The following is a 27,921-nucleotide window of genomic DNA, read 5'->3' on the forward strand; positions in this document are numbered from 1 at the left end:
CTCTGTAGATACAATTTACCAAATTAGAAGTCGTTCTGGTGAAGTCTCTAGAAGTTTGTTAAAGTACAATGCCTGGAAATGGCAAAAAAAAAAAAAAAACTAAAAATGAAAAGTAAATTCAAAAGGGCTGACTTCCTGTTGGCTTTAGGGTGTGGCTCCAAGGGGCATTTTTTAAGTCTTAAGATGTTAAATCTGTCTCCCCATTTTCATACCTCTAGGTTGAACATGGCCCAGGGCCTGCTTTGTTGAAATTTTGTGGGGATCCCAACCGAGCCATTTTATTCAACTAAAGCACAAAACCCACAAAATATCAAAATTTCTCTGTTTTGAGCACCCAGTGGCAGAAATAGAAATCAGCGTCTTTGCATCCAGATGATAAATACTTGGTGCCAAACAGAAGAACATGTGAAATGACAGCGTAATCCCGGTGCTAGAGAAAAAATTAGAGGATCACCAAAGTCAGTAGGATTCATCCCCTGGGGACCATGAGTATCTGTTCAAAATTACAAAATGTAAAACAAATTAATCACAAAGAGGTGGATGGACCAAAAGACTGTCCCTAGCACAGGCATTTCTAGCCCATTTTTGGGGGTGCTGAAGCACCCCTAAATTGAATCCCAGCACCCCTAAAATTTTGAGGGGTTTTTTTTTTGTTTTTTTTTACTGTATGTCCTTTTTTAACAAGCTAGAAAAGTGCCCCAAAAATGGTTTGATCCATCCCGTCGTTAGGTAGGAGTTAGCTGACATTTCTTCTAGCTACGAAACGTTACAGGTGGTCAGTACCACTGTCCTCTGTTTGAATTGGAATGAGAGAAGCTAGCTGTTGTGTCATGTGCATGTGTTAATATTAAAGCCAAGGTGCTACTGACTAGCTAACTGACTGGATGCCCATTAACATTATAACTCCTATTGTGTGTGTGTGTGTGTGTGTGTGTGTGTGTGTGTGTGTGTTGCTTTGATGTTGTAAGTTGGATCAATGTATCAGTTTATCTCTTATTAGATTTAAAACACATTGTTTGGTTATTTGCCTTTTGGCTGACAGTACAAAGAGAGAGAGACGAGCAGAGAGAGGACTTTATTTATTAGTATTCTTATTAGTATTTTTGGTACTCACTATAGGGGGCTGGTTTACTCCAGAAACATACATACTGTTTGTGTGTATGTTGAGGAGCTGCTGTATCAAAATGAGTTGTCTTCCTCCAGAAATTAGGGTTACGATATGTTTCCTTTATGATTCCACTCCATTCCTCTTTTGCTGTGGCTCAGCATTTAAATAACCTTTATCAGATTTGATGGTTTAGTCACAGACTTTCCCAAAAAGTGTTGAGCTTTTCTTTCACAAATGAAATTGCGTTAAAATGTACAAAACAGTGAAATTTATCTTGCCTGGCCGGGCAGCTCTCTCTGTGTGCTCAGCACCCCTAAACCTCTGATCCTAGAATCGCCCCTGGTCCCTAGAGCCTTCCCCTGCTATCAGCCTGACAACTAAAGTTACAACCTTCTATTTTTTAGAATTTCATCATCCAGCTTTTGACTTGTTCTCTGATGCACCATTATAAAACCACTGTGAACACTTACGATCTCTTGAGCTGTGACAGAGATTTTTGCTCAGCTTGTTGGTGGAATTTAATGTTCTTCACGATGCTGGCTCTGAAGAGCTCAAACCCCCTGGAAGAAAGAAAAACAGCTGTCATTGCATTTATCAGCAAGTAACTTTTCAGAAAATCAACAAAAGAACCTAAATCTGAATTTATGTGCTGAATCTGTTTCCGTTGCACTTATCTATTTATCTTGCATTGATACACAGACTTTTTCATCTCCCCCAAACATATAAACTTTTTGCGATATTTTACCACTTTTTTCTGCATTTTTGCGTTTCAATTCAGAATCAAATCAAAAATGCTCATGAAAAGAGGCGAACGGGGGAAAAAACAGATAAAGCCACATTAAATCTACGTACTCTGATTCAATGTTGTTTAACAATAAAACATGAAAACTTTCAGGAGATAGAGGCACTGTAAATACAGTACAATATATGTTACCATATCTTGTTAAATTGAAAGTTGTATTTCAGATCTGAGCTAACCCCATGCCGTGAAGCAGACAATAGCATGCAATTGACACTCATCACACTTTAGGGCCTCGTTGTGACCATAAGTCATGAGACTTTTCTCTCTCAGATTGTTTGATGTGAAGTATTTTTAAATAAATGTAATTATGTATAACAGAGATATATATTTCCTGTAATAATCTGGTGAGCCCTAGCATTGGAGCCACTGCATTAGCTCAGTTTACTGTGTCTCACCTGGAGGCCTGTTTGGCAGAAGCCTGCAGCTCTGCCATCACATGCAGGAAGTAGTAACTGAGGAAAACCCTCCGCTGCAGCAACAGAAAGAGAAAACAGATACTGTCCCAGATGATCCCGGCCTCTCCTACTGGGAGGCTGCACGTCTTGTCACTCACTGCTTTTGCTGACAGGAAAAAAAACAACACATACACAAAATGAAATATACTAAGATAAAAGGCATTGTGCAGAACACAACCATCTCTAACTGTCTCTGTCAGGTGTGACTCTGTGATAAACCTGTGAATGCAACGCTGTTACTCCAAAGACATGACCATAGATTTAAACAAAGACATCTAATATTGAAAGGTCCATTTACAAAGTTACATATTAGAAAAGGGGGTTTTCTTTCATGTACTATTTGATACCAAATTACTTGTCCTTCATAAATCAAACATTCCAAGATATACAGTATGAAACACTGCAATAATACATCACCTTTGCTCAGTTGGTCATTGCTGTGGTGATATATTATTATTATTATCATTATTATTAAAACACTTACGGTCATAGTATCCTTTGACTGTGCAAACCAGGCTGAAGAGTTGAATGACCCAACAGAAGCCTTTCTGCATCTCAAACACAAACACACATGCCAGGATCTGAAACACACACACACAGAAATACACTCTTCAGTGTTTTACAGGTCAGGTCAGCATTTTGTCACTTGCATGCATGAGTGTAAATTTCTCTTCAAACAACATAACAATAGTTTTCCTTGACTTTATCAAGAGTCGTAATGGCACTACAGTAATCACTTATTGCTGGTGCATAAGCTCTGTAGCCACTCCAAAACCACTTAACATACAGCACTAGCATTTGAGCAGCTTATCGTTGCTGCTTTAACATTGTACTCACTGTCAGATGCTGTCAGCCAGCATTTAAACCCTGATATTATGACTTATTGTCTGATTGTCATAATTATATACATAGCTTCAAAGAATGTCTTTTTAAATGCTTTGTTTCTATCCCAACTGACTAAATAACTGCTGAGAAAAACCCCACACCTTCTGCTCACATATTTGTGGTGCTGTGTGTTTACATTGTGCCGTCTGCACCATCAACACTGTTAAACAATATGAACTCCTGGAAATGTGCCTTTCCATTGGTTGAGCTAATGCCCTCATGCTTCCCTGTGACTGGCACAGCATGTTCAGAGCTATGGGATGAGTGACATGACTTTCTGAGAGTGTATTCATTAATCACCAGATCCTCTGATCTGCATTTAACTTCACTCAGCCCTTTAGCACTTACTGCTGCTGCACAAACATAAACCAAAGTAGGTGTGCTTGGAGATGCCCACAAAGTGAAACAATATCTAATTTGTTAGAAAACATGCTGATGGCTGATGTTGTACTTTCCTGTAGCTGCCAAACATGTGTTACTATTATTGCAGTGACATATTTTTTGATTACCAAGACAAAAAGTCAGAGGAACCAATGATGCCCCCAAGATGCTGCAAACAAGCACCAAATGATGCACTTTATACTTACTGATAACATATTTTTAGAGATAATGACTGCCACATTGTAGATGATGAGACAGTCCCACATGACGAGGCGGGTCCTGGATGGTTTGACCAATAGCCTCGTCCCAAACAGCAGAAAAAAGAAGCAAGCCAGCAGGTAGCCCAGTCCAAAGACAGAGATCCTTGTTGCCCCCGTGATGAAGACAACTGACAACACGAACCAGAAGAGGTGACGAAACACCAAAACTTTAGCCATGTCCAGGTAGCTCCTGCAGGAGGACAGGAAAAGACACACTTCATGTCCAGACATTACAGATTTTGTATATTTTGGCTACAGTGTTTAATGACTGAATTTATCTTCATCAAAAAGGGGTGTGTTTGTTAGATGTACGTTTTATAAGACAAATACTGGCATACAGTACATATTCTTATCTGACTTTTTTCCTTTCATGAACACTGAGTAGAGTCAAATGATCTGTCTCTGAAGCAGAGGAACTACAGTTCATACCAATGATGGCAGCAGACAAACAGCAGGTTCAGCAGTGGATGACTGATGAATAAAACAGACAGACTGACTGACTGATGGAAAGACACATGCTGTATTTACCTGCAGTTGATAAAGTTGGGTGCTGGGTTGAACAGTCGACCCTCCATTGGTTCAGGGTCGTCTGTGTTCTCTCCTGCCAGAACCATCCACTCCTCCGTGTGCTCACACTCAAACACCTTCCACTGCTGGGATGCACACATGAGCAGCACAAAGTCCGCTATGGATACACACAACGACACAAGACGTCATCATCATCATTGCTATAATCATCTTCATCATCATCATAAGCCTGGAATACTGACTGCTGCCTCATAGCACCACTCTGGTTCTGAGAGATTATTATAGGTTGAACTTATTTGATGCTAAATTAAAGAAAGAAGAATAAAACTGCTGAAGGTACAGGAGATGTAGGAGGACACCACCTCCCATTTCTCTGGACATTTGAACAAAAGGGGAAAAGTGACTGACAGTTTGGTGTCACACCATCTGCCTCACCAGTCAAACTAGTTCACACACATAAAGGGGCGATTTCTGAAACCTTTAAATCCTTGCTTTAGTTGCCACTTATAATAATAATACATCTGTTCTATACAAACATCGGCATAGAAGTTATTTTATTTACCCTAAATAACAGGTCATACAGTTACTAAGACTTTTCAAATAAATGCCAGGTCTGAGGGCACTGCAAGCAAAAACGCCTAGTCTCTTATAAAGGCTAGCTAAACAAACATAGGGGGATTATTTACCTGTTAATGACCTGTACTATGGTGGCTCATGTGTTCAATTCAGCATCATGTACAATTCCACAGCACAACAACAGTTATGTCATTCTCTTTATTTCTCTTTTTAACACGAATACTGTTCTCATTCACTGATTAATTCCAGTCACTTCTACTTTGTGTTCTTTTGTTCACTGTAAATCAACTGTCAGTGAAACTCAACACTTCCTACAGATGTATCACACAGAAAGTGAACCCAGACAGGGCAGACTTATGCTCTTTGAGCCACTGGAAGGCTTTAAATGTGAAACATTTGTGTACAAGATGCACTGACAGCAGCTTAACACCAATTGATAAACTGGCCAACTAAAAGGGATTGAACTTCACCATTTCTATAAAAAAGTGAGCGCAGAATCACAGTGTAAGACATGGCTGTTGTACTGATGGAATTAGTGTTGGGGAAAATATACACCACACTGAATGCATCAAGACAGGCATGTCCAAAGTTTGGTCCACTGACCAATTTTAAACAGCCGGCAGTTTGTCTTTCAAAATATACTATACTATATACTATATACTATACTGGCTCACTTTGCATGTTTTCTGTTCTCTTCACGATGGCAGGATAATCATACGCAGGCAGAAATAATGTGTTTTCACATACAGATGGTAAACAAGCAAGAAAACAAGCCAGGTAGCAGATACTATGGCCACAGCAAAAGTGTTAAGTTGACAGTTGAATAGCCTACTTTTTCACTGAAAGATGAAACAGTTACATTGTCTTATTTGTATGTGTTTTTTTTTAATCCATATGATTAGAGAAGCAGCTGCCACAAGTATTTTCACATTATCTAATCTGGCCTCCATTCCAAAAAGTTTGGACACCCCTATATTAAGACAACGGTAAACACTGGGGGAGTGTTGAGTTTAAAAAGCAAACAACAAAGTGTGATCAAACTGATCAAACGGGTAATTTGAGGAAATCTTTCTGCCACTATTTAGGACTTTGCAGAATACTTCATACTACATAGTGACAAGGTGACAGTTTGACAGAGGTTGATATGTTTTGTTGATACAGATAAACGAAATGACACTGACAGAGACACACACGCATACACACAAACTGACCTATAAGGTTTTTGGAGTTTGGCACAGTGTAGAAGTCGGGCAGAAAGATCCATTTAATGAGAGCTGAGTTCATCAACACTGGAGTGTTCCACCGCCAGGGGTAGTCTACAGGACAACATAGGGGAGAGACAGGGAGGAAGGTAGAAGGAGGTGTTTACACTATTTCACAGTGTTTCTACAGTTCTACAGGAGTGTAGCATGTACTACTACTGCAGAAGTGAAATATTAGGGACATACTCTAAAGCAGGAGTCAGAAACCATTTAAGCTGTATATGTTCACATTATCGGCATTACTAACACATCTAAATGAACATCCATTAATATGTTTTACCACAAGGTGGCTGTTCTGCAGTGGGCTATTTATGATTATTTGGTACTTTAACTTCACATCAATGCACTATTAAATTTTCTATTTTCCTCTGAGACTTTTAATTTTTTTGGATTTGGAATCTATTGCTAGATAAGCTAGGAGACTCAAGGCTGGACACCTCTGCCAAGGTTTGGCAAAATTGAGAAGTAAAGGCGCCAGGTCATAACATAAGACATATGACGCACATTTTAGTTGGTGAAGTCAATCTTTTGAATTGGTGTATAGGTTACACTACATACTTTTTTTATATTTAGAGAATTTGAGAGGTGAAAATGTAAAGAAAAAAAGCAAATATTTATTTCTATATAATTTTTGATTGAAGCCACAGGGAGTCACGGGAGAGGGGGTAAAGCTGCATACAGCTCTGCTCTGGAACTGAACATCATAACTTTAGCTCTATAAACATACACACTCTGAGCAGAAACTAAACAATTCCTCTGCAGAAAAGCAGGCCATTCTATGACACGTTTTCACCTGTGAAAACTGCATAAGCGTAAAGCTGCTCCACTTTTGAAAGACAGCAAATCCCAAAGTGTACAAAGAATGGACCAAAAGACAATGAGGTGACGTGTTATGACTATTCTGTCTCCATCATGTATGTAAGTGGTATCGTGAAAATATTTTAATATTAAGCAATCAAATACAACACCTCCACTAAATATGGCCTAAAAATGAGTAACAGTGTGGAATGTCTTCCACCTCTTCTCCTGACACAATTTCAATTTTATTTATAAAGTCCAATATCACAAATAACAATTTGCCTCAGAGGGCTTTACAGCATACGACATCCCTCTGTCCTTAGGACCCGCACAGCAGATAAGGAAAAACTCCCCCCAAAAAAACCTTTAACGGGGAAAAAAATGGAAGAAACCTCAGGAAGAGCAACAATAACTGAAGATTACAGAGCCAAAATCCACAGGTACAAAAACTACAACAAGAAAAATATGCTGAGGGTGCTAGATTAGACTCTACTGCATGTCAGGACTCACCTATACAGAGAGCAGGAGGTATGCCCACACACAGGAGATACTGGTAGATCATGAATATGGACAGAAACAGACAATATTTGGGCCAGATCTTGGCAATTTCGGCCCGCCGCCGCCTCACCAAGATGGCCACCAACCAACAGCCGTGGATTATCACCAAGAAGTTCATCCGTTGGCCAATCACATTCACCGTCATCAGGAAGCAGATCTTTAAAAAAAGATAAATATATGTGTTTGGTGATTTAAAAAAAATAAAATTAAGATTAACTCACATTAATGTGTCATGAATTACATCTAAAAATACTGCAATAGAAAACTCATTTTATCAGTTCTCTTGTTAATTTTTTTTCTCGTCATTTACTATCTCTTTTAAATTTCCTGTTTAGTGATGACGTGATCTCTCCCAGCTACCTCTAATCCAAACTTGTAGAAGGTGTAGTTGAGCAGGTACTTGAAGCAGGGGATGAGGCCCTTGTCCAGCGTGTCCCTGGTGGCAGCGGGGAACAGAGCAGGGATGGTGGGGGGAGATCGTTGGAGCTGACGGTAGTGGTGAGCCTGGTGACGATACACTGTTGCCTCAAACACCAACAACATCAGCACCATTAAATGGTCCTGTAAAAAAAAAAAAAAAAAAGCAGGACACTCATTCAATTATGAGTCTTCATTATACATAAAGGCTGGATGTGTAGCCTTATTAATGAACTGTGTCTGTGGCACTTAACTATAGTGTAGATTTTTTCAGTTCTTTTTTAGAAGGTTTGCTTCACCCAGATAACAAAATAAGTTTTGATGGTATCTAGGACCTCACTCTAAAAAAGGTGTATCTCTGCAGCAATTCTTTTTATTATTTGTCAGACACTTAGAATAGCAATCGAAATCTGTTATTGCAAAAACAAATACATTTATTGGATGTAAACTGACAATGCACACTTGCCCCAGGTGGTAAGATTGAAGCCTGTTTCGCTGCTACCAGCTGCAATGGTCTCACTAAAAACTGGACCATTTCCCAAAACTTTTGTTTTATTGAAGCATACATTTAATCTACCTTGCTGTATCCCAGTACTGTGGCATCTTTCCTAATGCCAAACCATTTGGCTGGATCCACTCGATTCTTATACAGAGAGGAGTTCTTCATCTCTTCTGGCAGCAGGTTGGTTTCATTTGTTAGAGGCTGTGAGGAAAAGAGGAGAGAAACTAAATCATAAGCAGGACAATCAACACCTTATAACTCCAACTCCCTCTGGGTCACATCAGCATCCTGTCAGGTCAAGTTACTCTACAGCACCAGTTGTCCCAGCTACATGGGGAAAAACAAGGGAGAGAGAGAAGAGTATTCAGGGTTGATGATGGCCATGATGCTGACAGAGCACTGCTGCCTCCTCAGGTCTCTTTCTTTTTTATTTTAACATATCTAGTTCAGAGTTGCACTGTGATAGTCTGGCAACCCAGAAAAGAATAAGCAGTTACAGATAATAATGGATGGATAGCTCAGAGTTGTAACCTTGGACATAGAAAGAGTGTAACTCATGCCCTTGGGAATTGATGTCTTAAAAAGGCTAAGCAATGCTGCAGTCTTTTCAGTACTCATCTAATCACCAGACATGACAGTGCGAAAAATTATAATAATATTTCTATGTGAGGCTTATAGATATCTTATGACTGGGTGTTGACCACTACCAGTGACACAAAAACTCAGACGCTGAGAGTTCTGGATTTCAGATCTGACTTGACTGCCTAAATTCAGGCTTACATTTCCCAGTGCTCAGCAACAGTAGATGTTGCAACAGGCAAGCATAATACACTGCTGTTGCAAAGGCCAAATGCACCCAATAATGTAATCATTTCTTGAATGTTTAATAAAATTTGCACTTAACCTAATCAAAAATCTAATGGCTCCCAATAATTTCAAACATCAATGAAACAATAATAATAATAAACACAGATAATATTTGTGGTATAGGCTATTGCAGTTCTGCACCAGTAGGTGGCATAACTGAATAAACTGCAATAGCCTATTCCATAACTGTTCTTTTTAAATTCAGCCTTATTGTCTTGACAGGCGCTCAGCAGTTCCTTCATTTTCCTGTGCTTGCCAAAACAACTAGGCTGTGTGCTCAGTACCATTCTCAATGCAAAGTGATGCTAACACTGCCTTATCAGGAAATAAATCACCAGGGGTGAAAAAAGTACCCAGAAGTTATCTAGAATTCATGGACCATGCTGGTACTCCACCTCACAAACCACAGGACTCATGGTGCCAGACACCACAAGACAGCACTAGAGGTCCTGTGTCCATACCTCAACAGGCCAGATCCCCACCGTGGAGTGGACTTGGCTCTGATCTGAGGAGGCATGGACACAGGACCTCTGGGGTACCGGCAATTCTCACGGATGCTTGATCAAATTGTGATCTGTGGAAATTTGAGGCCAGATTGTCACCTTGAGCTCTTTGTCACATTCCTCTGGCCATTCCTGAACAGTTTTTGCAGTGTGGCATGGTGCAGTGTTCTGCTGGGGGGGTCACTGCCATCAGTGAGTGCCATCGCCATGAAGGGGTGTATTCAGTCTTTTACAGTGTTTAGGTGGGTGGTGTGTGTCAAGTGGCATCAACATGAACGGCAGAACCGAAAGTTTCCCACCAGAACATTGCATCGTAGTAAGATGAACAATGTTATTCACTTCACCTGTCAGTGGTTTTCATGATTTGGTTGACTGGTATATAGCTATCTATTTTCCCTTCATCCTCCAGGACTGCATGTTGGTATTAATGACTGATTGAAATATAACATTGTGCTTGTTGAAACAGATATAGTTGATGCAGAATGTGTGTGCATGTGTGTCTTACCAGGGTACAGTTACTGGAGTACTCATCAGGGTTGACAACACTGAGCTGGTACAGCATCTTACACACGATGATGACACACACCCAGACTGTAGACAGACAGGAAGCCATGGGCCTAAAGCGACCGTAGGGCATGGCCAGAGACCACAGTACCACCAGGACCAGGTTCATCACAGATGGCTACAGACAAACACAGACACATTTACGTCATATGCGGCTATTCAAAAAAGGACATGTTTTAGAACTTTATGTCAGGTATCATATATGTGCAGTATTATATTTGCTGTACAGTGTTTTCTTTGTCGCACCCCCTTTACAAGCACACCCAGTCCCCCTGCCTTTACCTCTTGGAGCGAAACCCACACAGAAAAGAAGGCCACCATCTTGAGGATGTGGAGCTCCAGAAGCCTCCAGAGAAACACTTGGATTTTGGTGAGAATGTCAGAGAACCTTCTAGACAGGACCAGTAACCTGTCCATCACCAGACCCCACTTACTGGGCACCAACTCCACTGAGTAAGAGAAGAGACAGGACAGATGGACAAAGAGAGGACAAGGGGGATATGGGAGGAGCAGAAAAACAGATCAGTCAGTAAGAGTTTTAAAAACATTTGTGTTACATGAATTTATGTAGTGTGTACTCACTTGGAAAACCAAACCCTTAAAAGTCCATAAATAGAGAAGTCATTTTACAAGAAAAAACTATTAATACTAATTTGTGTGTCAATACACATTTCCATTGTGAAAATGTGTCTCTAATATAAAGTGCCATTTTCATTCCTTCACCTTCATCTTCAGACTCCTCATCAATGTTAGTCCCCAGGTCTTCCTCTTCAAAGTTCGTTTCCACATCACCAGAACCAGTTGGCTCAGACTGCTCACTGCTCTTCTTCCTGGAGGCAAATTGTCTCATTAGTTCTTGCAAAAAGAAAACTGTAGAATTCCTCAGTGACACATGATGATGGGGAACACCATCAGCAGAAGCAAAGTTTGAATATAGATATTCATCTGTGGCTAAAAGCACAAAAATGGTGGCCAAATTCCAGTCTAACATACAGTATTGGTCATTTCCAACAGGATAACGGGTAGTATTATTACATTTACAATGTCACGTAATGCGTCACCACCTGAAATAAATTGTGTATTGTTTTCATTTTTCATTCATCCACACTGATCCACACTGCTCCACTTCCACCCATGTGCTGACAGAAAAAACATCCCCCAAAGGTTGTTGTGTCGTCATGTCATTCACCATAAGCTACCTTATAGAAGTGTAACTGTGATCGTGTGCATTATCATGTCCAGTGTGTCATAGTATCCCATTCTATTTTTGCGTCCTAAGACTGTTTTTTTGTGCTCATCATAGCAACTTAATTGCATGCCATTTTGTTTGTTGTACTAACCTTAACATTTGTTTATTGTGTTTCATACTGCATCATAGGCCCACATATATTTATCCATATCTCATAATTTACAGACTTTGATCCTCTGCCTGACCCTCACTGTTTCCAAGGCTATTCATATATTTTAAAAGGTCTAGGCTATTTAATTGTTCTATATTATCACACTATTATTAATATAAGCAGGAGATTTTAATACAAAGTTGTAACCACTGTATGTGAATGCATGAATGGGTCAGACAAGCAGAGAGTAATATTGTCAAATAACTTATTACTTTCAAGTGAAGGTAACTAGTAATATGTATTGTATTACATTTTGAGAGTAACTTGCCCAACACTATTTGGATAATAATACATTTGAAAAACTGAGTAGCAATATCTCTTTTCAGAAATCATCATCTCACGTTGCTCAGTAGTTTCATATAGGAACAACTTTATTTTACCGAACTACACCCACCAACCATATCCCTGTGCAGAAGGCAGCACTTTGAGCACCACAAGCTGAGTGCCATTTAGTTCCATTACATTGGAGGGCAGACATCTCCAACACTGCCACTGAAACCAAAACAATCTAGACTGATAAACAGTACTACATGGTAAAAGGAAAAATATGTATTTTTGATTTTGAGGTGAAGTGTCCCTTTAAACTAACAAATCATAGTAATGTAGTGGTCAGTTCTGTATGTCCTACACTCCATGGTGCTTAAATTATGTCTTGTTACACTAGAAAGTAAAAACAGCTTTAAGCATGTTTCTAGGTAATCATCATCAGGTGTTTGCAGGTTGAATCACTCGTTCCATATATTTTAAATGTTTTTTTAATGACTTGGAGAAACTGTGACTGAACTGTGCAGCTTCATTAGCTGTTCTTTTGACATCTCTGCATTTCCCTCTTCTCTTTCCCTACACGGAGCACTATGTACGGCATCTGTTCATTTATCTCTAAAACAAATTCTCTACAGTATTTTTTCTTCTTCTTGAATTGGTTATGATAGTTTTGATGACTCATCTTGAACAGAGGGGCTAATTCAGAAATTTGTCATGTCAAATGTGATTTGCAGTGACCAGTTAACCCCGCACATGATGTAAAACTGAACTGAGATGTTAGCTTGTGAGTTAAAGAGGGTAGCAGAGTTATACCATAAAAGGAGCTTTGTGTTTGGACTTTGCTGGCAAAAACTATATTTACAACTTTACAGTTCAGCAATGCTGTGGATAATGTGTGGTTAAGTTTAGGCACAAAAAACAAAACAAGCTTTGTCTTGATAAAAAAAACAACCACTTTTCGTGACACTATCCCAGCTGGAAAAACAGTAATGGGTCTTTAAAACACCAAAGTTTTGGGTCTAAAAAAAACACTGGAAATACAGTAATGTGTTGCTAAAAAACAACCTGTACTGTTTGTTGGTCTTGAACAGTGGTCTGCAGCTTGGCGGGAGTTTTGCCTCATTATCACACCATCTACCATCCTCTCCATGTCCCAATGACAAAGTCAGCACATATACTACCTCATTTTAGAAATGTTGATATGATATGTATGAAACATGTAACTTAATCGTGGTTTGCAGAAACAACAAGAACAACAATGCAATGCTAACATTTTCTTCTGGCGACAAGGTGGCAATTTCACCGTGGCTTTGAACAACACTGTCCAGCAATATGTAAATCTTTTTGTTTTGATAGGACATGACTAGTAGGAGTGTGCAGGTTGTGTTACTTGTGTATAGGTGTAACATGCTCCAGGTCAGTGATTCTCATGAAGGGTTTGTGGAAATAGTGCAGCTGCAGAATACAGGCCAGCAGGAAGAAGCCAGGGATCAGAATACTGCTGAAGAGTTCGGACAGAGCAAATGTTTCCAGACCGATCGCTGCCAGCCTGAGGATGACAGAGGAACACAATTACACCTTCATTACTTCAGTTTTAAACTCTTACTCTCATTCCTATCTTACTGTGCTTAGTTACCACACTCCAGATAGTGAAACTGCACACATTGCTCACAGAGTGGGAGGAACATGAGGTTAATAAGGACAAAAGGAAAATCCATTTTTACCCTGAGCACTGACAAGACAAAAAAAAATATGGGTCAACAGGCCTAATTACCTTCATTTGCTTTGTAGTCACGCTTGAGGACATTTTGGGTCATGAGTAGTTTAAATAGTATTTTAGGCAGGGTAATGTTTAAACATTATAGAAGAAATTAATGACAGCAGAACCAGTCTACAGCTCGAAAGATAAACAGAGACATATTAATAGGATAGAGGAAAACACAAGACAGTCTCCGTCTATTGTACAAGAACGTACTGTTCTTCTGTGAAACCAGTAAAGTTCCTCCAGTATCCAGGGAAATCTTCAAACTGGAAAGTGTAGATGGAGATGAGCACCAGCATAGTGTAGGCCACAACCAGCCACCAGAAGATCTTCAACAGACGCCTCCACAGAGAGTAGTACACCTGGGAAAGAGGGGCAAGTCATTACTCAATACGAGAGATTTTTGGTTTTAATGTTTATGTTTGAAGACATATATAAAAGTGGGAATAACACCAACAGTTTGAAGAGGTGCCTGCGTGTTTAAAACAAAATTGTCACACACAAAGAAAATGGCAAAATACTTTCACTAACACAGAATTATGCTTATATACGTATCTGATAAGAGATCTAGCTGTAAATTGAATCTTCTTTTAGAATGTGGATTGTGATCCTGACTCAGGTCTGTAGGTCTGTTCGTACCTGATAGAGACAGAGGCAGAGCAGGAACAGCAGCATGTAGATGATTTTGTATCCAACAAGTTTTCCAGCAAAGGAGACCATGATGAACATCCCTCCGCACACATAGATCCAGTATTTGGCATAACAGCTCATCACCATGCCTCCTAGAACCTTCAGCACTGATTCATTACCAGCTCCCTCTTCTGATGAGGAGAAAAGGACAGAGAGGGAGGAGAGGGGTGAGGGATGGGAAGTGGGGTTAGACGTTGATGTTAAAATGTAAAAGAAGAGTCATCAGGAAGGTATTGTATAGTAAGAAGGACTGTAAAACGGGGACAAACGTGTTATGCTCTGAAGACTAGGCACATATGTTATCATTTGTGTAGAAAGTTTATGTTCACGTACAAAGCTGGAAATTTATCCTGATGGTGGCCCTAGGAAAAAGTCTGAAGTTAATTGAAAAGGTTCATCCTCTGGAGAGGATGTAAAGAATGCTTGTGCCAGGAAATGGTCTTAAGGAGACTGACCTTCAACCCAAAGCAAACTGTGACCACATGGCCACCCTGATACAAGTGTTGCCCCCCACATGCCTCCCCAGCAAAAATAATTAGAGGCCGCCATTACCGTCTTTAAGAGGCTGTGGTATGCTGATTCTTTAAGCTATAGTGTAAAAATATTGGTATGTTGTGAAACTGGACACCCTTTGGAATCTTAGGTACCAACAATGTCGGCATAGCTTGTCAGGAAGGGGGCTAAATAAAGCTCCAAAGTTCAGCTTCATTTTGGTGATGGAACAACTGCCATGGTCATTTTCAAAGGGGTCCTTGAACTCTCACTTCAACATAATTTGATAATATAATAAGCACCTAAAAAAAGTATGTATGTTATGCATGTGTGTTTTAGCCCAATGGAGAAGGGCTCCAGCAGAAGTTAATATTGTTCAATATTACTTTTATATTCATAATATCAGTGTGAATATGTATCCAAATGTGTGTGTGTGTGTGTGTGTGTGTGTGTGTGTGTGTGTGTGTGTGTGTGTGTGTGTGTGTGTTAAAGATATCTGACCTCCTGTAGTGACTTCCTGTAGTGGTGTGACCATTTTCCTCTTCCTGCTGAAGTTTTCCTTCACTGACTGACGTACTAACAGCCAGAAGGTTAAAGTGTACAGGAGCTGGAGAGAGACAGATACAAAAAAAGAGAGAGAGAGAGAGATGGAAAAACACACAAAAACACAAAGAGCAAGAATTCATTTCACTGGGTTTCTGAGAAGTTGAGAAATGCATCTCTAACCAGCAAAATGACCCATCCTGTCATATTCACACCAGTGCCCTTGTCTCTACTGCCTCTGTGTGTGTGTGTGTGTGTGTGTGTGTGTGTGTGTGTGTGTGTGTGTGTGTGTGTGTGTGTGTGTGTGTGTGTGTGTGTGTGTGTGAGACTCTCTTCTTGTCTTGTTAACCTGACCCCAGTCTACCCACACACCAGCCTGCAATGGGCGCATCACCTCCCTCAGCTTACACACCCATCATTCATTATCTCATCATCCCTTGCAGTATTTCAACCAACTGTCTTTCCCTCGTGACCTGGATTATCCCCCATCAACCTGTCTACCTGCTCGCTTGCCTGTTGTACCTGTGCAACTCAAGCCCAACCATGTCCTTCCAACCTGCCTGGTTGGTCTTTCCATTGACCCTCCTGCTCTCTGTCGACACAAACCATCTCATCTAATCTGGGTACCTTGCAATAAATCTGAAATTCATCGTTCTCATAGTTGTCTTCTGCGCTTGGGTCCACCTTTTGAGCTGGAATCCTAACACATCCCGTCACTCAGCTGTTCAAATCTATGCAACTTTTTAGGGCATATTTCACACATTCTTCAGAAGTGGGACAAATCATGTCTGAACAAAAACAACCTTAAAATGCTAATTTATCAGCCAACGACTGATGATGAAATGATCTAAATGATATTTTGGTCTTCTTTCATTTTTTTTTTACTTCTAAGCTTGCTCTGTGCCAGAGAACAGCTTTGTCCCAGACAAAATTTCACAACTAAAAAATGGGTTAAAAGCCTTCAGAATCTAAAACTAAAAGTACACACTGATAACATCGGTGTAAAAACGTACTGTTATAATTACCTTTGTTTTAAAACATACATTTTTTATGTTAAAATGATAAGATGTTGCCTGAGTTTTTTGTCAACTCCATCAAAATTCTACAAAAACATCATTTAATCAGGCATAAAAGGGGTTAGTTATATCCTGAGGACTCCTGTCTCATTTCCTGGTTTGAAAAAAGGTGGGAATGCTGCTCAAGTTCTGGTCAACTTTCTATTTTCAAATTCATTAAATCATTTTGCTATCAGGTGTGTCTCTGGTCAACTCTTTAGCCCTTCTAAATCCAAACTAAATAAGAATTGTGGTTTAAAATGAGTATTTTGATTAGCATTAAAAGAACTCCTCGCAACTTTGACAAATTAAATAGCTACTCACTATGACTGATGTGAAATTAATTAATATATAACTTTTTGTCAGCTCTGTAAGGTCAGAGATATACTTGTTTTCAGCTATGCGTTTGCATGCATGTGATGGCTGCCTCGCATCACCTGCCTCTGTATGGAGCGTTAATTGTGCACGTCCCCTGTGATCCATGATGATTTCAAAATTAACAATACAGTAATCTCCTCGAGTGTTGCCGAGTTTATTGTTTACATCATGTAAATCTGGAAGTTTAATACAGTCTAAGTTCTCTGGTGTGCCCTCTAGCGCAATTGTCCAGTAACACGCATAGTACATAGGCAAGTATGTGATGCATGACACAGCTGGTTCTATGCAAATGCATGGTTAAAACCAAGTATATCTCTGGCCTAAGATCTTACCTCTGACATCCATCATGTTAGCTTCTCGAGAAAAAATTAAATAATTGGGAGGTTGGCCAATTACAGGGTTTAATGGTCAAGACTTTGATCTTTTAAAATATATTTTCCCAGCATAATTGAAGAGTAAAACTCAAAACCTACAAAAACTAAACTGACAAATTATAGTGAGGGGGAACAACACTTTGCATTATTGTTATTTTGCATTTTGCAGGGTATTTACTGAGGATGTAAGACCGCAGCTACAGGTAAGCTGATTGAAATGAGCTGCAACAATATAAATCCCGATGCTGACCTGTTCATGTCAAGGACCAGAGCCCACAGGTATTTTCTGATCATGAGCTGAAAAATATTGTGCAGAATATGTCACAACTTGCAACTATGCAACTTCAGTCACCCAGTATCTATTCTCTCGTCTTACCAAAGCTCCCAGTCGTAGACAGGGATACTGTGCTCTGTCCAGTCCCAGCTGTCTGAGGCTCATGGTGCCCACAGTGGTGGGCAGTTCAGGCTGTAACTCCATGGCCCAGACGTACTGTAGACAGCACAGAGCCAGGCCATAGAGCAGGATGAATGGAGAGCACAATGTGGCTGCATGTCGTCTGCAAAAAGAGACAGCTATCTGAGTACAAGTCTAAATCCTGAAACATCACATCAGTGTGGGTTCAGTCATAAGGTAGCCTGTGATATCTACACAAAATCACTTTAAAATGTGTATTTGTTTAGCTTAACAAGAGCAAACACTGACCCAACACAATATCTGGAGGAATCAATTAATACATTCACCAAGCATCAATTAAAACTATAACATTTAAAGATAATCAGGTTGTTTATCAGACTCTTGATACGTTGTGTCAGCACTGCAGGTACCTGGCACGCAGGATCCAGATGAGACAGGCCCACAGCAGCAGCACAAAGGTCAGCCAGCTGTGGTACGTAATGCTCCAAACCTAAACAACATAGAAACAACACATGTCAAAATCGTTAAAAAGTGCATTCAGTGTCCTCATCAAAATCCCTTGGTCACCATGGACATACAGGGACATAATCTAATTCTAAGGTTTATTATAAATGACTCAGTCTCCTGCATGGTGTGCCTGAGTAGGTGCGTGTGTTTGAACTCTGCTCAAGCAGAGCTCATATGCACACGGTGCTCAGGCACTCTCAGGGAGCACTACTCATCACTTGACAGTCTCACACTGTATAAGGGGCTGTACACATGCCACATTTTTGCACCCTCAAATTCATTGTTTCCAATGTAGATGTGCGGCAGGCGCGCTCAAATGTCGTGGTGCGCACACATTTCTGCCACGCTCTAAAAAGCTGGCACAGACAAGGTGCAAGAGTAGCACCCAGCACCTGATTGCATTTTCCAGAAGATTAAAGATGCAGCATGTGTGCCTGCACAAGCGTGTGTATGAAACAAGAGCACATTATGTTTTAGTAAAAAAGCATGTGTGTGGGAAGCACTGAGCTAGTCACTGGATAAATGAGACTTGGACTATACTGCACCAGGTATGTGAGAGTTTATAAATGGATGTTTTGATATAGTATTTAATTCATAAAGAATGGTTGCCTTTTTTGGATTCTTCGTTCACTGTGAAGGCATGTGAGAAAACCAAAGTTTTCTTCTTAAATTCACAGACACTTGCAGTGAGTAATTGATATACAAATGGTCATTTTTGCAGATGAGGTATTCCTTTAACATGTCCACTCCGTCGTAGTTAAATTTTCAGAAATGTAAAACATATCTATTAAACTGTATGCAGTTACCTTCAACAATGAATCACTTTTCTCACAAAGCGTTCTCCATATGTTCTTTAAATGCTAACTTTAGCAAAAACTATGAACATGTCCACCCTGTCATGAAGGCTTGGTGACAGGGTGGACATGTTCATAGTTTTTGCCACATTCTGATAACGTTATACATATTACAATAGTTATTACACACATATTATGACATGCTATAAATAGTGGGAGTGGGCTATATGGACTCTTTTGGTGATCAGCACCTCTGGTATCAGCACCTATCAGCACCACCTTTTGATGATGATAATATTTTATAAACTTTTTTCTATGTCATTAAAACAATAGACTGTGTTCAAAACAATGGCCATATTATGGATCAGATTTTGCAATCTATTATCAGATTTTATAGATAAACAAATATTTTGTAGCAATGTCTTTTTTTTTTTGTCCTGCCATTAACTAAAATATATTTCTGTGAATACATATCATGATGCTGTTTTGGTGTGCTTTATAGGTTCACAGTAATTATTAACATGAAGACACAAAGTGGCTGAAATCAGTCTCTGATCGTAACTATTCAAGTTTAGTTGTGTTCACTGAGTAGACTGAAATAGCAAAGTGTGCAACATTTATAAATTGACATCTTATGTCAATTTATAAATGTATATTCTGATAGTTACCATCATAGCTATGAGTGCACAGACGTAGCTCTGCTGCATGACCACCTTTCCCAGCAAGAAAAATGGGCTCTCACTTTTTCGGGGTCCACTGGGGGCACTATCACCTGCCAAACACAACAATCATCACAGTATGCAGAACATCACACGAGAAAGAACCAACCAAGGAAGATCATCAAGAGATATGATGTGTTCTATATCATCATATCTGTGAGAAGTCATTTTTAACTAAGCTGTGATCTTGAGTGAATGGGTCACTTCTAGTAACCATAATCACCCTGAACTCTCTGTCACAAATGACTTCCTCCAAACTGTCAAATCTATTTGTAATCATCTAAAGCCTGAACAGATCTTCCACTATTGTACTGTTGTAATTACACATACACACTCTGTTTTAGCTACAAAGATGATTTCTAAAAAAAAAAATGGAGCATTTGATACCCAGATCTGGCTGACTCTCTCCAGCCAAAGTTCCTCCTCTGCTGCCCTCTGTGCCTATAGACAGGAGCATGAGCTAAAACAGAAGAGCATACATACACACATACTTTATACTTCTGAGATACACAACTGTACATATATACAGGCTTTGCAAATACAGTTTGATTAAAGAATGCAATATAACTCTTGATATATTTGTTTATACTTTCATTGTAGTTTCTTAAAATGGGAAAATTTGACTTACTGAGGTAGACATAGAGATATGAATTTTTACCTGTGTGTCATCTTCATAGTCCTCTTTCTGTTGGTTCCATGACTTTAACTCCACCATTTCCTCGTCTTCAGCTTTCTCCTGCTGCTGCTCCTTAACCTGCTGAACGCAAATACAGCATCTGAGAAGAAATACATATTCAAACTGACAGTTTTTTCAGGAAAAAAGCTACAATCACTATGCAGAAGGTTTGATTGGTTGCAGATTCATCATAGATTTTTCTACTGTCATCACCGCTATTAAATGCACATCTGTTCCATTTAAAATATCAACAACAGCGGACTAAGCAGAAAACTGTATTTGGATTGACAGCTCACTGTAGACGAGTGCACAGAGTGTCAGAGATGCAAAAAGATCTTGAAATAGAAGAAAAGACCAAAAAAGAAAACAACATAAACATCTGTTATCAGGAATATTGTCAGTAATGTGAAAATGTTCTCTTACTACAGCTCTTACTGTATCTAAAACCTCATTTCTACCAAGCAGTCAGTTCAGTTTAGTTCAATTCAGTACAGATTGGAACACTTATTTATGCTTTTCAATTGTGAAAAGTTGTGGATGGTATCAATGGAACTGATCTGTACCATCCCCATTTTTGGTCACCCCTCTTTTGGGGTACATGGCACACAGATCTGGCACTAAAAGGTGGAGCTAGAAACACTGGAATCCATTGATTGTCATTGGAGGACTGTCACTTTTGCTCAGGGCTGAATTGTGGTTGGATTTGAAGGTTATCTAACCACTGTTCATACCGTGGCAAGTTTTTCATACATTAATAAACTACAACTATGATATGAAAAATGACAGGAAATTCTGCTGCCTATAGCAGCAGCTATAGACTTAGAAAAAATAATTCAATCACCCTACTGTTCAAAAGCTACTGCTGGCAGCTACCATCAACTTTTTAAGTGGAACATTCCCTTGCATGTTACTCAGTGCACAAGTGGACAACATGAATAAATCAATAGAACTATATGTCAATATGACAACTCTGACCATTCCATTGTTTTTTATTGTCATTCTTGTATGACATATGCTTTAGTGATGATTGGATTTTTAACCATTTAGAAAATATTTATGAATTTCAACCAGCATATATCCTAATCCTTACTTACTGACTTTGTTCCATTGTGCTTCTGCAGCACTAAACCCTTGCTCTTGCCTGACAAGGACTCAATGCACTCAACCCACTATTTTTAAATATATTTTTTGTTCTGAAAACGTCAGCATGCAACCCCATTCTGTGGACATTAAATGAAATGTGGATGTTCCTCTGCATCACTGATGAAGAGGAAGCACAGCGAGAGCTGGACAGAGAAGTGAGTGACAACAACTCCACACATTAAAAAGTACTGTCAGCGGTGGAAATGCTAAATAGATGTTTTGGTTCTGTCCAATCACATAAATTTAGAGGTGGGCATTCTGTGGTGGGGATAACTGTGCCACATTACAATGTAGATTGTAATGAACTGTGAGATAATTGTGAAAATAACAGTTTAGCTTAAGATAATTCTATGATTGCCTAGCAACAATAAAAAAGATGCAGCAAGCTGCAAAGCGTGCTCTGTCTGATCAGGGCCATACATGGAAATTTACCAAAATAGTTGACAATTGGCAAAAATTTGATGTAGATCAGGATTTGTGATAAAACAACAAGTAAAGAAGAGTAGGTGATGCTTGTCATGACTCACTGAACACACTGGGCTCTAGTTTCACAGACCGGGCGAGGCGGGGCGCAGCGCACCTGTGCTTCACCAACTGGGTGTGGCCAGGCAGATTTTGCAAGTTTGGCACACTGTGCGCCCTGGTGCAGCTACTCCTCTCTCACACCTCCGTCCCTCCTACCTGTGCAAGTCGGAAAGAGGGAGGAGAGACGGCGTGGAGTGGGTTTTACACACATCACACCAATCAAATGAGCCCCTCTCCTCACCCTTAAATGCGCCGCGCGAAGGCGTAATGAGAGTTTACTCAATTCGCCATGGTAGAAGAGAGCAGCAGCATCAGACGGCCAAACTTCTCCCAGGAGGAAACTGATGTTTTGGTCCAGGAGGTCCAAGTTCGCAGTGTCTGAATGTACGGAACTGCGAGCAGACCTCCACAGGCTGATGATGCAAAGGTAGCCTGGGAGGAGGTCACCACAATTGTAAATCAATGTTGCGTTTCTCTCGTGTGTGCGCGCTCTCTCTTTCTCTCTCGCAGTCTCACTCTGTTTCTTTTCTTTTGACTTTTCTAAGATGACAGATGCTGAATATATACTCCCTATCTGATGCGTGGCTGTTTGTGGTTGGCTGAGAGGGATGTGAACTCACTAGTTTGTAGCTGTGTTAATCAAATCAGGTTGGGTTTCCATTACGCGTGCCAAACGTGCCAAACGGTGCCAATCCTCTTTGATCTGACATCAGATGTGACGGGACAGTCGGTATAGAGATACATTTATGTGCTGATTGCAGATAGTTGCATTGAATAGTGTTTTTTGGGTATTTATTGCATCGTTAATGTGCTTGATATTCTGGAAACCTGCCTGTGAGGTTTTGGTGACGTGTGCACACTGTCCGCCCGTCAGCCAAACTTCGGTTTACACCGGCTGCGCCCCCCCTGCGCTGACAGTAGACCTGGTTTCAGTTGGTGAGCTTTTAGCGCACCTTCGGAGAGGCCTTTTGGCACGAAAATGTCACTGCGCCAAGCTGGATCTGTTGACACCTCCCCCTGCTGTGCCGCCACACCCATCTCAGTGCACCTCGGTCTGCCAAACTACCAAACTGAGCGCGCCTCAGGTTGCGCTGCTCGAAACTAGCTCTGCGCGTGGTTCGACACCCTGCGCCACCCTGCGCTGCGCCAGGAAACTAGACGCCACTGATTCATAATAAGCGCAACAGCTAACCATCCAGAAAAGAGTATCTACCGGCATGTTGCCATACATCAGCGCAATCTCTTCCATTATACAATCACAAATCCATCCTAACATCAAATGCCAACTTGTTTTTTCTTTGTAATTTTCCTGATTCTCTCTGCTACATTTACATTTCAGTTGCTACCAATGAAGAAGAAGTAGCAGATACCTGGTTAGGTGTGCTATGACATCCTGTCTTGAGAACAGTTGCTATGGTAATGTAGAGGAGGAACAGTATCCCTGGGTTGACATAAACTGGCCAATCATGATTGGCATTAAGGTTAAGGTCATAGGGTGAGGAGCAGTTTCCTGGTAGGATGATGTCCTTCAGTCCAAAGAGTCTGTAGGAACACATATACAGAAATAATTAGAGAAAGAGAGAGAAGTTGGGGATAAAAACAACAGGAGGTAGTTATTTAATGGCATGTTGAACAATTGCTGATTAATACAGCTGTGACTGGAGGCATGTGGGGCAGCTAGAACATTAAAAGTCGGTGGGATTTATGGAGATGGAAATCATTAATGAGCAGCCAAACCTAATCTGCATTCCAAAGCAATGATCTGGGGGGAGAGTAATCGCAATCAGAATGAGAATCAGGTTTATATCAAGTTTATAAGTATAGAAATATCAACAGGCACACACACACACACACACAAACACACACACACACACACACACACAGAGTGTGTGCTGACAGCTGGGTATACTGACAGAGACCTGGCAAGAGCCCTGCTGATGATAGATGAGAGAGAAACAGAGAGGGAGAGAGATCGTACGTAAAAGTGGAATGCTGTACTGCTCGCTCATCTTTCTGCAATTCAGCTGATCAGGAGAGGTGACGTGACGAAGCATCGACTGCTACCTGCTAGCTAGTCATTCCACACATACCTCCTCTCACATTGCTCTGCACTCACACATTCACTTTCTGTTTTCTTATCTTTGTCTCTAAACTCACTCACTATCTTATCTCCTTCTACTGTTTCTTTTCAATTCACTTCCACAGATATTTCAAACACTGTAAGCTCACTATTAATAGATATTGACGATTTCCTGGGAGGAAGGAACATGAGCTTCGAACACTCTGTCTATTTTTTTGTGCAGCTTCCCTCCATGCAATGTCAGCACCACACAGAGAGAAAAAATAGCTGCACCTGGAGGAAAGAGGGACTTGACACTGATCAGGCACAGTAACTGTTGCTGTTTTTTTCCTTACTAGCGACACATGAGCATGGGCAGAAATATGTATCACTAGATTTGAATCACTCAACTTTAAAAAAAAAACTGAATCTAAATAGCATAATTTGATATTAATTTATTAGTTTAGAATTGAATTCTGTTAAATTGATATGGAAATGTACATTGGTGATTTTATTTAAAAGGCATAGACTTAGCCTAAAGGATGCATTTTACGGTGTGTTCCATTTACCTCAGAGGTCAGAGCTGGGAATGAGGTCACACCTGAGTTGTCCACATTCCAGTACAAGAAGCTGGAAAACCAGATGTTGTAAACAATACCAGTTCTAGCCAGATTAGCCATTGTGAGCAATACCAGTTGATAAGAATGCATTACGCTGTATTTGGCGCATTCAAACACTGTAACATGTCCACATACAGAAGTTGGACAGAACAGTGTGTACGACGATTTCAATAAGACACATATAGCGTAGTTTTCACTACTGCTGATGTGCAGAGCAGCCATCTTGGATTTTGCAGTCGGGGTTGGTGACGTTCCGCCAACTTTCAGAGTCCTATATCTAACTTTAGGGGGCGTTCCAACTGAAATTTTCAACTAGGAACTTGAATTTTGACTTTCCGATGCATATGGAATACACCATCAGAGATGATGAGGTTTGGAGCCTCGCTGGGAGGATATTTTAGTAACTGGACCTTTTTAAATTTTAATTTAAGACCCTTGATATCGTAGATACAGGGTGACCTATAGCACACCTGGTACAGTGTGCACACCACACAGGCTAAGTCCTCTCTCTCTCTCCCACCTTTCCTGTCTATCTATAGTCTTGCCACCAGACAATCAGAGATCTCCGCCTTCTGATAGTCTGGGGACACTCCTTTCTAAAGTGTGTTTAACACACCAGCGAAAACGGCCGACAACAAAGCAACGCCTCTTGCATTTTTGAAAAGGACATGCCTTCTCGGAAATGTGCGCTCCCCCTTTTCTCGTCCGCAAGGAAACAAACACACAGAGAGCTTGAAAATGGATGCCGAGAGATTTAACTCCGTTTTATCAACCGTGTGCTCATCCGTGAAGAAAATATTTTTTCCAGCGGATGTCTTAGTTACAACATGATTGAGCCAGCTGGAGTAGTTTCATGTCGTATCCGACAACGGGAGGCTTTTGACAGATGATGTCCTGATGTTAGCTTTGCTGCTGCTGTTAGCTGTCCCTGACAGCTGCAGCCACTGATGCTTTCTAGACATCGTGATTTCCCAAAACTGAATAAATACCACACATAGCAACACAAAACTGCAGCTCAATCATGTTGTAACTAAGATATATTTTTTTCACGGACCATTTATTGAGTTATTACCTATTACAGACACCGCTAGGCTAAGAAATAGTAATGTTTGTTCAAACATTGTGTTTATAGACTTTACAAACATCTGATTAGTCTAAACAGTGATACAGAGATGTGAAAAATGTGACATATATATATATATATATATATATATATAGCTAACAGCTCTGCTGGTTTTCTACCCGGAAGTATTTGTAAACAACAAGGCGATTCCCTCTATAGTCCGGCCGGACGGATGAGTCATGGCTTTGTAAAAGATTATGTTTGTTTCTTTTAGTTGGCGAGAATGTGTTGCTGCAAACGCGACAAACATCCACTAACTTTGACGGAGTTTTCTGCAAGCGCGGCTGAGCCATTTTGTACCGCTACACGTGTTTCTAGTGGGACTATGTTTACAAGCACAAGAGTTCAGCGAGCCACCGAAGGACCGCCCTGCAGATTTACTATTGGTTCTGCAACGTAGGGAGTTTTTTTAAACTCTGAAATTGTATCCGCCCATCTAAACACAAAATGAGGGAGAAAGTCATCAGTCTTTGGTTAAGCAAAGCGTCTAAAGACTGACTTGTGAGTCTAGTCTATCTACAGCAACATTTAAGGAGTTCTCAGTGTTCCCAGACTGGGCAGTTTACTGCAGAATCTGAAAATCCTGCTGTCTCTGATATTTTATTGGTTTTATTTTATTTAGGTATTATTTAACAAATCAACCTCATGTCGTGTGTACTACCCGTCTCCTCACCTTGTATTGAAGGCTGAAACATTAGTGATATCATCTAAATTGAAACATTACATGATATCATGTGCAGCATGCTGCCGTCTTACCTGGCCCACAGACTGTGTGGGGGGAACAGGGCCTGGGCCAGCAGACTCTGGTACAAGTACAGACAAACCATGTGACCAGCCGTGAAGAAGCCCACCATCACACACAGAGCATTGAAACCCAGGTGACTGATGGGAAGGTGGCATGCCCACCACGTACACACGCCGATGAAAAGCAGGAAGTAGATGGCTGAGAAGGCAGAGGGCAGTGTGATGCCTGCAAGGAAAATGCAGGAGAGGTCAGAGACAAACATTCAACGTAAACATACACTCACATAAACAACTAAAACTTAAAGGCTTGCCGTCAAACCCCCCTGGAATTTATTGTTTATAATGAACAGACAGAAAGAGTTCTGGTAATTAATGCATACAAATTATTCATCCGAGAGCATGTTTGCAGTTTTGTGCTAATATTAGTTTTGTTTGTCTGTTTCACTCCAATACATCTTACAGGCTTTGTAGTTTTTTGAGGTGTGAACAGAAAACAAAGCATTACACTTAGTTTCTCAACTGTCATAATGCAACTTTTACATCACCAACACAAACTTTGTCATTATTCTATTGTGCAGGTCTAGCAGAAATAATTCTGCAGACCTAAGTACTGTCAGATGCCTTAACTCAGACTAAATACAGTAGAGGTGACACATAATCAGACTAGAATTGGGTGTTTGCCATTAAAACGTGGCTGCTTCATACACATCTTTCCCTCAGCATCACAGATGATCTGTACATTTAGCACAGTTTCAAGGTTGACTCTCAAGATTACTGTCACCAGTTCAGTATCTGACCAGATATCTCCTCATCCGTTCCTGAAATATGAAATTTAACGTTGGCCAGAAAAGTGTTTTTACGGAACATTATGATGTCACAGTTAAGTTGACCTTTGACCTTTTGGATATAAAATGTCATCACTTCATCATTGTATCCCATCAGACATTTGGATGAATTTTTGGCATAATTAGCATTAAAATTCTTGAGTTATGACCAAAAACATGTTTTGTGAAGTCACAGTGACCTTATCATTTGACCTATGGCCACCAAAAATGTATCACGTTTGTGCAAAATCTGGAGAAGATCCCTCAATGTTTTCTTAAGATGTCACCTTGCAACAGAATGCAACAGATGAGGTCACAGTGACCTTCGCCTTTGACTTTTGATCTCCA

At 40.3% G+C, this 27,921-nt stretch overlaps 1 protein-coding gene across 2 annotated transcripts in view; it reads right to left on the bottom strand.

Moving 5' to 3' along the window:
• The window catches only part of piezo1 (piezo-type mechanosensitive ion channel component 1), a 118,315-nt gene that overhangs the window by 28,751 nt on the left and 61,643 nt on the right, over positions 1–27,921 (bottom strand). Inside the window, exons 6-28 of one of the 2 annotated variants that reach the window (XM_049601152.1) lie at positions 26,762–26,975; positions 23,574–23,745; positions 20,518–20,613; positions 20,247–20,319; positions 19,809–19,912; positions 18,250–18,329; positions 17,801–17,981; positions 15,576–15,681; positions 14,532–14,713; positions 14,106–14,254; positions 13,521–13,679; positions 11,190–11,296; positions 10,749–10,915; positions 10,408–10,584; positions 8,608–8,733; positions 7,974–8,174; positions 7,566–7,770; positions 6,207–6,311; positions 4,420–4,576; positions 3,838–4,081; positions 2,850–2,946; positions 2,306–2,471; positions 1,579–1,668 (exon numbers count right to left, since the gene is read on the bottom strand). In XM_049601152.1, coding sequence (XP_049457109.1) covers positions 1,579–1,668; positions 2,306–2,471; positions 2,850–2,946; positions 3,838–4,081; positions 4,420–4,576; positions 6,207–6,311; positions 7,566–7,770; positions 7,974–8,174; positions 8,608–8,733; positions 10,408–10,584; positions 10,749–10,915; positions 11,190–11,296; positions 13,521–13,679; positions 14,106–14,254; positions 14,532–14,713; positions 15,576–15,681; positions 17,801–17,981; positions 18,250–18,329; positions 19,809–19,912; positions 20,247–20,319; positions 20,518–20,613; positions 23,574–23,745; positions 26,762–26,975 — 3,358 coding nt within the window. Of the gene's footprint in view, positions 1–1,578; positions 1,669–2,305; positions 2,472–2,849; positions 2,947–3,837; positions 4,082–4,419; positions 4,577–6,206; positions 6,312–7,565; positions 7,771–7,973; positions 8,175–8,607; positions 8,734–10,407; positions 10,585–10,748; positions 10,916–11,189; positions 11,297–13,520; positions 13,680–14,105; positions 14,255–14,531; positions 14,714–15,575; positions 15,682–17,800; positions 17,982–18,249; positions 18,330–19,808; positions 19,913–20,246; positions 20,320–20,517; positions 20,617–23,573; positions 23,746–26,761; positions 26,976–27,921 lie in introns of both variants that reach the window. The other variant, XM_049601151.1, reaches the window with a different exon arrangement.

Source organism: Epinephelus fuscoguttatus, linkage group LG16 (assembly GCF_011397635.1).
Source record: "Epinephelus fuscoguttatus linkage group LG16, E.fuscoguttatus.final_Chr_v1".
NCBI classification, from domain to species: Eukaryota; Metazoa; Chordata; class Actinopteri; order Perciformes; family Serranidae; genus Epinephelus; species Epinephelus fuscoguttatus.